The following is a 12266-nucleotide window of genomic DNA, read 5'->3' on the forward strand; positions in this document are numbered from 1 at the left end:
TACTGAAAGACTTAGAGTGGTATAATTTTACAGCAACGGACATTAAATGTAGTTTTTACACCAATTTTTAAGATGTTTTGTTTCATTGCTTGTTTTTGCAACAATCCGCCAACATACCAACGGAGACTAACCAAAGTGATCCAAATTTCATTTAGTATCCACGATAAGCAAACTTCCTGCCATGAAGAGTCTAGAATCCGAGCCAAAATTCGTAGCTAATCCACAATCCACTGTATTTTTGAAATCCGCGAATCCACTCTCAAGGTTAACAAAAATCCACGATCCATGCGCGTTTCTAAGGCCAAATCCGTAGATCCACGAACCTATTCAACCCCATCTGTACAGTAGGCTAACTCAATAACACTGAACTAAAAAATTCTCTTTGCTGGATAAGGATTATCAGCCGATTTCATTTTGTAATTGACTGTAAAGCTCAATTCGCTTGCTCTTTTCTCCTTGCTTGACTATCTAAAACTCACTTTCTTTAATTATATCTAAATCAAAACTGCAGAAATTCACCTTACATGAAAGTTTTGTCCTCAGATCCTCCTAGGGTTGAGTCAAGCCTTCTAGAAATTTTTGGATGCCTGCTTTTCAAATCCTGGCCAAAATCCTGCCAGTGTGCTAACCACTATATAGGCTACAGCATTGCATATTATTTTGGTAATAATAGCATCAACATTGATTTAAATTTATTGCTTTTGTTAGGCGATAACAAAGGGCAAGCTATCTCTCCCTTCCACGATATTCCACTATACGCTAATGCTGAGGTGAGTAAATTTACTGACCATTGATCCTTTAAGGGGGCTAGGTTACAAAATTTTGGGCAATTTCAGCTTGGTTGTAGAATTAACTGAAAAAGTAATTATCACAACACTATGGCCCTAAACTGTAGAAGCTAGAACTCAAAAGAAACACAGGAAAGCCAAAGAGGGGCATGGATAGACAAAATTGGAGGAGATGAAAAAAAAATGGAGCAATAAAGGCAAAAAATTAAGTCGCACACGACATCTCTGTTTGAGTACAGTAAACAAAATTTACCAAGCTGACCCTGGTAGATTTGAAGTTATCCATATTTCAGTTAAAACGGACGTTACAAGGTTTGACATTACTAACCTTGAATTTAATCACAGGGTTACTTAGAAAAATGAATTACAGTGTGATGTTTCAATTAGTATACAAAATGTTACTTTGCTAATAATGAGTAGATTTTTTCATGATTGTTCAGTTGTATCGATAGGTACGTGTACTTAATAATTAAAACAGGTTTTCTTGTTTTGTTTTTTTTAGAAAACAGTTTGCAACATGGTTGTTGAAGTCCCAAGATGGACAAATGCAAAAATGGAGGTGTGCCATCTTAAAATAATTAATTAAAAATAATTGTAATATACCGGTACAATTTATGTTTTATACATAATTGGTACATCTCAGTAACTTGGGGTGAGGTTGACCCTCCAAGAGGGATTTCCTAGTAAGTAACTCTGTTAATCTGTTGCAGTTTCCCAGTCGTCAGTGGTGATTTAAAAAGTTAAGGTTACACCCAATAATGTGACTACAGTACAATACAAACAAGTTGCAATGAAGTCTTGTACAGTGGAACCCCGATATAACGATATGTGGTAATGCCACGGGAGCAGTCAAATTATATTGTTACATGTATATCGTAGAATCGTTATATCGATTCAAACTCCCGATATAACAATATGGCTGTAAAATAACCGAAAATATCGTTATATTGGGGTAAACCTAAGATAAACTTTTTAACTGGATAAAGAATACAGTTTCATTTTCTGATATCATCGTATAAAGCTGTTGTCAGAAAGGTTAGAAATTACTCGATTACTGTTGTGGTATTGTCTTTAACTCAATATTTTGCTTAAATTGTGTCTGTGTACTGATAATATTGTTATATCGGGGAAGGTTTTACGTTCCGTCCGCTAAATTCTCATCGTGATATCAGGAATATTGTTATATCGAAGATCGTTATATCGGGGTTCTGTTTCATACATTTTATTGTAACTTTTGCCGGGACATAGAATATTCATCGTTATACAAGGAAAATCATTATATCAAGGATTGTTATATCGGGGTTCCACTGTACTGTGAAAGAAGTACACACGTGTAGTTAAAAATGAATAACAAGTATGTAGTCTTATTGGATTTCTTTTTTCTTCTCTCAACTTTGGTAATTTGTTGTTCTAAGGTGTAAAATTCCAAAAAATCTGTTCATGACTACTTAATTAACTGAATAACAGTACAATACAAAGAAGTTGCAATCAGGTCTTGTACTGTAAAGTACATAAGTGTAGTTTAAAATGAATAACAACTGCAGTTAGTCTTCTTGGATTTCTTTTTTCTTCTCCCAACTTTATTCTCATCAACTTTGGTAATTTGTCGTTCTGAATGAGTCATGCTGACAGGTTCTTTTTTTTTTTACAGATTTCTACAAAGGAAGCCCTGAATCCCATCAAGCAGGACTGTAAAAAGGGGAAACTCAGATTTGTACACAACTGCTTCCCATATCATGGTTACATATGGAACTATGGAGCCTTGCCTCAGGTCTGCTGAAGTTTTTAATCCTGTGTTAGTGTCTTTTGGCTTATGAATCGACAACCAGTCAAGAGACCTGTGTGCAGATATTCATTTTATAGCAAGTGTGGTAAAATTGCTTTCGTGATGCTATCAATTGGTAAGAAAACAGTGCATTTGCACCAAAGTGGCCCAGGCTGGCAGAATGTGTCACAGTAAATTTAATTGTGTTCACGATCAACTAAAGGTATTGTTAATCCTGGATGGAATCATAATATCAATGTTAGCTTCCATTTGCGGGTTACCCTAAGGTTTCCATATTGTCCAGGGGCGGATCTAAGGGAGGGTGCCAGGGTGTGTTACCCGAGATGACCTGCAGCTTTCTTCTAATGCAAGTGCTATTCTGCAAAAATAGTCAGTTACACCATTCCTTAGTGGTGCACCCTCTTCTAGGAAAAAAACCTGGATCTGCCCCTGTTGTCCTACAGTTGGCAAGTACCTAGTATATATGACGTACATATGACCGTACATTTTTTTTTAAAATTAATTTCAGTTCATGAATAATGATTTCAAACTAGTACCAGTAGTTTGATTTGTCTTTATTTCCATTTGCACCAGATTTATTACCTTAATCCTTAAACAAAGAAAAATACAAATCAAACTAGTTTAAAATCAATTCCACCTGAAATTCATTTTAAACTACAACACCTACACTGTACTCCAGAGTGAAAAGACCTGCACTTAGTGTTTTACCGAAGAACACAACAAATAGCCATCACTCGACCCTGGACCACTCGATCCAGAGTCCAGTACATTAAGGTCGCGCAGGACCCTTGCTCATAAAGCTTTAATTCGCTACTTTTTGAACATCAATTCCTCTAAAATGTTTCAAGGATATTATGTGATGATTTAATTACATCTTGAATGTCCTTTTACTGAGAGATGGCCATTAACTGTGACGTTACAAGCTCTTAAATGTTTAAGTGCAGATAATGCGATTTTGTGTCCAAGTTTTCAGCTAAAACAGCGCATCGAGTTAAATGATTATATAACCTAGTGATAAATCATAACCTCTTTTGTGTTCTGACAAGAACAAAATTTTCGATTTCAAAAACTGCTAGAAATAAATGGCATCTAAGACAGTAAAAATGTGAAATCTAAACTTTGAAACGTGCTATCTTTATTTTGAAAAGGACATTTCAAAATTCACTCTTGTCAGAACACAAAAGAGTACACCAAGTTTATGTTCCTCACGAATCAACTTTTGAAATTTTATATCGGCAGAGAAAACTTGGACACAAAATTGCAGGTTTTGAGGCTTCTGAAGACCTTCCGAGTCAATGTTTACAACAACGCGTGCTATATTCAAAACTATGAATCTATTTATGATAATTCCCTATGTCCCAGTGCAAGGGATCCAAAGCTGAGAACAATAGCGTGTAATTACTTGTACAAAGAACTTGAAGAAAAAAATTCTCATGAATATTTTGTTTGTTGTCGGCTTCAGTCGTCGCAGCTCGTGCATACACTTTAAATAAATACCTACATAATGATTGCAAGGGTGCTGTGCGACCTTAACCATTAGGCCGCCAGTGTCTCCCATTGGTGTCCCAATGACATGGCCATAATATGCGAGTTCTGTTGATTTTAGACCTGGGAGGATCCAAACCACAAAGATCCTAACACACAGTGCAATGGTGACAATGATCCAATAGACGCTTGTGAGATTGGAACCATGGTAAGTGTAACTGATTGCTATGACCAGAGTAACCGGCGACATAAATAAAAATTATAATCAAGTAGCAGGTGGGACTCCAGCAGTCGCTGGCTTGTTTTGACAACCCTGCCATCAGCCTGGTCAGTTTACATGGGATTTACCATCTGGCTATAGATAATTATTATTGTACTTTTTTGTCTGAACAAAAGTTTTCAGCCTTTTGAACTGATAGCAGTCCTGTTTATGTTTTTATTTTTATTTTTTTTATATTTTTTTGAAAGTTTACTCAGTGTAAACCTCCTAAAGCATACATGTAGCCTGGGAACGCAGACATATTTTCCGGCCTTCGTTTCTTTCTGCTGAAAAGTAGAGAAACAACAGCTCAGTGGAAATGTGTCTGCATTTGCAGTCTACCTAAAGCGTTATATGAGTTGAAACAAATATCAAATCAACCTCCCTTTGATTTGTCACCATCAATGTCAAAAACCTTCACTAAGAATATGTCTGTATTTAAAATATTCAGATTGCCAAACGAGGAGATGTCAAGCAAGTAAAAATTTTAGGGACTGTCGCAATGATTGACGAAGGTGAAACAGACTGGAAGATACTCTGCATTGACGTGAATGATCCTTTAGCCAAGGACATGAATGGTAAGACTGTTAGAAACTATTGATTACAGTCAACTCTCTCTAAAACGGACACAAAACTAGGGAGTTCAGTTACCGGTACAATAAAATGACTGAAAAATGGGAGAGACGGAACAATTAAACTTTTTTTTTTTTTTTTTTTTTTATTGAGAACAACAAATTTACTTACAATACTAACATTACTTACAATATCACAAATTACTTAAACAAAACTAACATTACTTACAATACTAACATTAACTACATTACTTACAGTTACTTACAGTTACTTACAGTACAAGAAAACATTGTTAACAATACTGACAATACCTTATATCCTAATAAAAGACTGGTGTTACCTACCATATTAACATTACTTAACTTACAATACTATCTTTGCTTATAACTTATTTAAATCTATATATATTTCTCTCTTTTTCTTTTCTTTTTCTTTTTCTTTCTTTTTTTTTTTACTATGCTTTCAGTGATGCTAACAATGCCTCATGCCACAATTACAGTGCAAAAAAAGGAAAAAAATTCGGCAGAAAAACTATGCATGTATACAAATAACAATGACGCTACAGCAACTACTTAGTAAAGAAAAAAAACTATATAATGGCTAGATTGATCTATAAATAAATTTCACATTTGAAAAAAAAACTAGATCAACACATGGTTTACAGAAACGACACAAGGTGTCTGTTTTATGGAGGTGTCCATCTTATAGAGGTGTCCTTTAGAGAGAGTTGACTGTATACTCTTTGTAACTAAAAAGAAATTTTAAGACCAATCCTGAAAGTTACTGTGCAGTCATTTTAGCAAAATTTTGTGGTATTGAATCTTGCATCTGTACTTTGTTCTTCAGACATTGATGACGTTGAAAAACACATGCCAGGACTCTTAAAGGTACAGTATCTACATGTAATTACATTGGCACATGTACTTAATTTTGTTGGCCTTTAAATTTTGCAGTTTTTGCCATTTTCAAATAATCCCAAAATTTAAGACATGCAAAACGTATTTGTTAATGTTTGACGTATTTTTAATGTTCTTAACATATTTTTTTACCAAATTGGAAGAAAATCATACATCAAAATTGACTCTGAGAACAGAACTCGGAAGTACACTGTCGTCACTTATAACATTATCAAAAACTGTGGACAAGCTGAAATAATTACCAAAAAGTACATGTAACTTAAAATTAACCCTAAAGATAATAACAGAGCAAGTGAAGACCACAAAGTGTCTCTGCTCAAACCTTAGTTAGCTTGAGAATTCTGGCGAGAAGAAAATTGATTTTGGCTAGTGAAATCAAAGCTGTCACTATCCAAGAGGCTAGCTACATGTAGCAAAAAAGTTAGTCTTGAGCCCTGAGTGCATTAACTGAAACTGTACATGTACGTGTACACAATACTTTTAACATAGGCTCAATCATTTCTTAGACATCAAATTCACTCTGATGAAGGGAATTCCCTGAAACATCTGTTTTGATAAGTTACCTTCAGTGCACTCCAAGAACACTATTTGAACTATTTGACTGTATAATGACGGCTGTTTAAAGACTGCTTTCAGGAAGAATGCATTTTGACAATGATTAACTATCATTTGTAGGCCACAGTGGATTGGTTCAAGATATACAAAATTCCTGCTGGTAGTGAAGAAAACAAGTTTGCCTTCAATGACGAAGCAAAGAACAAGGTACATAACTTTTATTTATTTTTTGTTCTCTTAGCAAGGAACTTGGGTGTCAATCAAGATGGAATTGATTGGCTGACCGTTAATGGCAAGAAGATTGAAAGTCATTACACCTACTGACTGTCACAGCAGTGTTCAATGCGTAGTGACATTCATCATGTTAATTCAGTATACATGTACATCTTTGGACATTGTCTTTCGATGAACTCAAGTAAAAATGTGCCAATCAAAGCCAATGCATACCAGTTTTTTTGTTTCATGCAAATGAGCTCACAAGTTCAGAAGGTCATATTAGTAAGCTTTGATTGGTGGATTTTAATCTGTCTTATTTAATTACCAGTAACTGGCATGTCAAAAGATAGCCACTGTGCACATAACACTGTGAAAGCAGGTGTAACTATAACCCAAAAGCACAGACAGGAAAATGTTTTAGTATAACCATCCCTCATGTCGTGTTTGTTTGTATGTTTGTTTTGTTTTTATTTTACTTCCTGCTGGATGGTCAGTTATCAATAAAATGTCTAAAAACAAGTTACTATCTAAGAGATGTAGCAACAACCCAGGAGGGGTTCTCCGGCTTGTAAATGACGGGGATGATCGAAGGATTTTTTTGGGTTGGAAAATTTGGCAAGTATTTTTTTGGGTGACTTGATTAATATAGGGAATTTTGGGGGGTATTAAAAACAACTAAAGTGCGTTGGCGCGGCCTTGGCGTATTTATGTTATGATGAATAAACAAACACAAGCGTTCAATTTTTAATGGTTTTCTTTGCGTTATATTATTGCCCCTCCTGGCAATTTAGGGTAATTTGACAAGGGATTTTTGGGGGGTTATTTTTGGTCTAGAGATTTTTTGGGTAATGTCGGAAGACTTAGGGATTTTTTTGGGTCCTGAGTTTTGCCTTCATTCGATCATCCCCGTCATTTACAAGCCGGAGTACCCCCCTGGGAGCAACAAATGATTTCATTTTCAATTATTAACATTCTGGCTTACTGGTTTCCTTCCATTTCTGTTAATGTTAGTTTGGAAGATTTGGTGCTTCTTTAAGACAGGACTTATTGTACACTGAAATTATAGGACTGTGATGTTTTTTACTTAAGTAACCAATGACTTTGTTTCTTAGGAATTTGCCATAAAGATTATAAATGAAACACATGAATGTTGGAGGAAACTTCTTCTCAAAGAAGTGGAAAATGATGCAGGACTTGCATGGTGAGAACTTCATAGGGGATTTTTCTGCTTTTCGGTAAAAAAAGTGTTCAAGGAAATCCAAGAAAATGCTAGCCTCCTATGCAGACGTTCTTTGGGATCGTCAAGCTTGAGAAACCGTGGGGGAGAAAAGCGTGATGGGCCCAACGAACGTCTGCGTAGGAGGCTAAGAAAACGCTCATGATTTGGGGAACGCTCTCTGCTCACCTCTTTTTTGAAACACGAGAATTGTAATTGTGTAGCGTTTTAGATTTTCAAGTTATGTAGTAGTGTTCTTCATGGGTAAAGAATGTGTCCACCCTAGTGTACAAACAAGCCGTGAGAGACGTTTAAAGATCACGGTTGAGAATGCAATTTTCACTCCCAATAGTGTCAGAGCTAGGATTAAAACAAAATCATTATTGTGCAGTTCCAGAAAATATTCATACCCATCCCAAGGAAGGTCATTGGAAATGGGGGGTTTCAAAAGCCAATTTTTTAAAGGAAAGTATGGGGCTTAACTGGAATTTCCAGAGGGGGTGGGTTCCATGGGAGGGGTATGGATATTTTTTGGAACAAATGAACACATTTGAAAAATAAATCAAACAACATCACTCTACTGCTCAATAGCTCTGCACCTTGTACAGCATAATAAACAGTACCATTGAGAGTATTGCTTAATATCTTTCATTTCGTATAATACTATCAATATGGCTTCATCCTCAGTCTTGACTGCCTGTTAACATCAAAATAATTGAATTATAATTCAGTTATTGATTTAAAGTTTTGCTCTGGTCATTTAGTGGATGTTTTGTCACGAATAAATGACTTGACTGGTTTTTACTTGAAGATTAGGATGTGATATAGCTTTGGTAGCCTGATTTACCTCTGAATTTTTTCAATTTGTGCATCATCTTGGGAGAGAAAGGGAACAGAATGCAAGCCAGATCTTTCCATGTTTGAGAGTCTTGCGTATAATTTTACATTTTATGACACCATTTTGAAAGTAAATAGGTTGCATTTTCTGCCTAAATGTACACATTATTGATTATGTTGTGTTATATCTGTTCTTTTTATCTCTTTCAGCAAAAATGTCACGGTAGATAACTCACCTTACAAAATGTCTCCCGAAGAAGCAACAGGTGTTCTAAAACATGTGAGTCTTGATCGGTCTACTCTTAACATGTCACCAATGAGCCCCAGGCTCATTGGTGACATGTGTTTAAATAAAGTACTACTACTACTACTACTACTACTACCACTACCACTACCACTACCACTACCACTACCACTACCACTACCACTACCACTACCACTACCACTACCACTACCACTACCACTACCACTACCACTACCACTACCACTACCACTACCACTACCACTACCACTACCACTACCACTACCACTACCACTACCACTACTACTACTACTACTACTACTACTACTACCACTACTACCACTACTACCACTTCTACTACTACTATAGATTAAAAGCAGAATACCACCCTGGCCGCGTATGTTATTTTCCCTTGACTTTGGGCTGTTCTAGAGCGTTTTTGCATTGGAAACAATATAAAAAGTCTTCTGTTGAAGTTTGGGAAATGAGCTCTCTTGTTATGCAAACTCTTCTGTTTGTTAGAAAAAAACACATGATGCCACTTGAAGACAGAGAGTGTATTAGAGAAAATGTAGGGCGCTTTCCATTCGACAGAAAATTCCGAAAATTTCGGAATGAGAGCCAAATGGTACGGAAATTTCATTAGCCTCGATTTCCGCCGCCTTCTCGAGTCTGGTCCAGGAGTACAGACTCATTTTCCCGAAAAGCTGCTGGAAATAAAACCTAAAATTTTATTGGGAAAGCTTCCAGACAATCCAAAAAACTATATTGAATTTCTGGAATACAAACAATTCAACCGAAAATTCGGGAATTGAGGAAGCATAATCGAATGGAACGAAAATGTCCAATTTTCTGAAAAATGATCTCGCTCTCAATTCGTCATTAGGACTTTTTTTCTAGGAAATGCAAACCGGAAACTTTGGCCAAATGGAAAGCGCTCATAGTTTCTTCAAAATAATTTTCCTTTTCTGAAAAAAAATTGATTTCTAGTTGGGATGAACTTCTCACAGGGGGTTAGGCTTTACAGAGCCTCTATACAAGGACCATGCCCAGAGCTTGCACTTTTGCCAAAAGACTATTTGCCCACAGCGTTCTCTTTCTCTTTTTGTGTTTTGTTTGTTTATTGTAATTTTCAGTCAACTGACTTTCCTTCTTTTGATTTTTTAGGCGGCTGCCCCGGCTGAACCACAACCCATCGACCCTGCGCTTGAAGGTGAGTGTTGCGACTTCAACATCAAAATCTCCATCTCTATAATATCCCCTGTTTCAATTTTTTACGGCCTCCTTATAGGCATTTGCTGTCTTTGCAAGGAGATGTGATCTCTTCTTTGTCATGAATCACACAAAATTCCTTGCAAAAAAGTATATTTAGTTATAGCTATGAAACAAGCCCCTTTCGTAGTGCTTGTTTTATACAGTATTTAACGAACACGCAGGGACATGCAGTGTTTGTTTAACCACAGTAGAGTTTGTTTTGGATTTCTTATGGCTGTTTAAAAAGTTTAACCGTGTAATATTCTTGTATGCACTGAAACATTTTCAGGCACTGTCAGTATCACGTCCAATACTCTCTTCCAATGCCCCATTCCGCCAACCCCGCATATTAGCCCTCCCCGAAAATGCGCCCATTTAAAAGGGACGATGATCAAATGTAAAATCAGGGCTAAAATTCGAAATTTTACGGCAAACCAGCCTAACTCTTATCGTGTCACTGATCATGACTTGCTAACAAGACAACATTTTCGCTTTCACTTGTTCAATTTTTTTGTATAGTTATAACTACTGCCTTTAAGCACTTAATTAGTGTTAACAGGAGAGTCCATACAAACGCTTAGGAACACAAGAGTGTGGACGAGCTCTCAGTATGGACTCTTATGGTTATGTCCTAAATGAAAAGCAAAGACAAGCCTCGAGCCAAGTGGCCCATACTGCCGGAGCCTATCCCGGTTTGGATAGCATAAAGCCCCCCTTATTGGTAATTGCTAGTTCCATCGCAGGGTAACCCCCCCCCCCCCCCCCAGCATTATGTCACCGGTACCCATTTATGCACCTGGGTGGAGAGAGGCACGGTGAGAGATTATTGTCTTGCCCATGAACACAACACAGTGGCCCCAGCCAGGACTCAAACCCGGACCGTTCAATCAGGAGTGCAGCTCGCTAACCATTATGCCACCGCGCCTCCCGAAAAGCAAGCTTAAAATTAATAAATGGATTTTTTTTACCTGCAAGATCCTTTTATTTTCGAATTGATATAAACCTTAGTTTTCACAATTCTTTGATCTTTTTAATAGACTTTTTTTTGTCAACAGTTGACAGATGGCACTATGTGCACGCAAAAAGACCAAAGTTGTAGCAATTTACTGGAAAAGGTGTTCTGCTTGAGACCATCAACATTGAACTTGCTTCGGAATCCATTCACCTCAAGAGACAGATTTACCTTTCATGGAAGACGTCATGTTGGCGAAACGAATTGTAAACAGAATTTCACTTGCACACAGAAGTCAATAAACCTGAGAAAGAACGCTAGTCTCCGAGTGCTGTTAGTGAGTTAGCCTTTCCATCATCACGCGTTTCTTCGTTACGTGACGGGACCAAAATTAATAACCAATGTACTATGTAGTAGGCCACCCCAGCAAGTAATGTGCCTGTCCTTGAAACTGAACTGAAGGTTGATAGTGATGCACTGACTCGCCGTTTAGCCGCCCCAAAGTTTAACAGGAAACTGTTGACGAAATAACAAAACAACTGAACAGGAACTTACCAGTCTGAAATTGAAACTAACAACACAGGCGGCCCAAGCTCTCTATCAGATTACCTTTGGACGTGACTCTTGCTTACGAGCGGTGTTGTGTTACAAAGATTCGATTTATAAGGGTTTGTATGGGAAACAACGGTTTTGCTTTAAAAGTAAAAAAAAAATGTATATTTTGTGAAGAAAGTTGACTTACTCTGATTCTTTGTTTCATTCTTTGTTGTCTGCCAGATTCTCAGGTCGATACAACGCGTTTTCGGCGAGTTATCGTTATTTAGGTGTCCACTGCTAAATAACGATAACTCACCGAAAACGCGTTGTATTGACCTGAGAAGCTGGCAGACAACAAAGAATGAAACAACGAATCAGAGTAAGTTAACTTTGTTCACAAAATATATATATTTTTTTACTTTTAAAGCAAAACCGTTGTTTCCCATACAAACCCTTATATTAAAATCGAATCTTTGTAACACAACACCGCTCGTAAGCAAGAGTCACGTCCAAAGGTAATCTGATAGAGAGCTTGGGCCGCCTGTGCTAACAAGTACATTGACAAGAATCGAACTACGTGGTTATAGATTTAGGTTTTGTTCGGTTGATGTTGTCAGCAAAGTAAAACTGCTTCGGCTTAGGGAAACAGC

The 12266-nt window shown here is 37.0% G+C and overlaps 1 protein-coding gene across 1 annotated transcript in view; it reads left to right on the forward strand.

Moving 5' to 3' along the window:
* The window catches only part of LOC144665307 (uncharacterized), a 43989-nt gene extending 32595 nt beyond the window's left edge, over positions 1–11394 (forward strand). The window contains exons 2-12 of the mRNA XM_078526534.1: positions 709–770; positions 1291–1347; positions 2440–2559; positions 4181–4267; positions 4770–4896; positions 5738–5778; positions 6484–6570; positions 7692–7780; positions 8843–8912; positions 10041–10086; positions 11183–11394. Coding sequence (XP_078382660.1) covers positions 709–770; positions 1291–1347; positions 2440–2559; positions 4181–4267; positions 4770–4896; positions 5738–5778; positions 6484–6570; positions 7692–7780; positions 8843–8912; positions 10041–10086; positions 11183–11226 — 830 coding nt within the window. The 3' untranslated portion in view covers positions 11227–11394. The remainder of the gene's footprint in view (positions 1–708; positions 771–1290; positions 1348–2439; positions 2560–4180; positions 4268–4769; positions 4897–5737; positions 5779–6483; positions 6571–7691; positions 7781–8842; positions 8913–10040; positions 10087–11182) is intronic.
* The last annotated feature ends 872 nt before the right edge of the window (positions 11395–12266 follow it).

Source organism: Oculina patagonica, chromosome 9 (assembly GCF_052425735.1).
Source record: "Oculina patagonica isolate OP01 chromosome 9, crgOcupat, whole genome shotgun sequence".
Lineage (NCBI taxonomy): Eukaryota > Metazoa > Cnidaria > Anthozoa > Scleractinia > Oculinidae > Oculina > Oculina patagonica.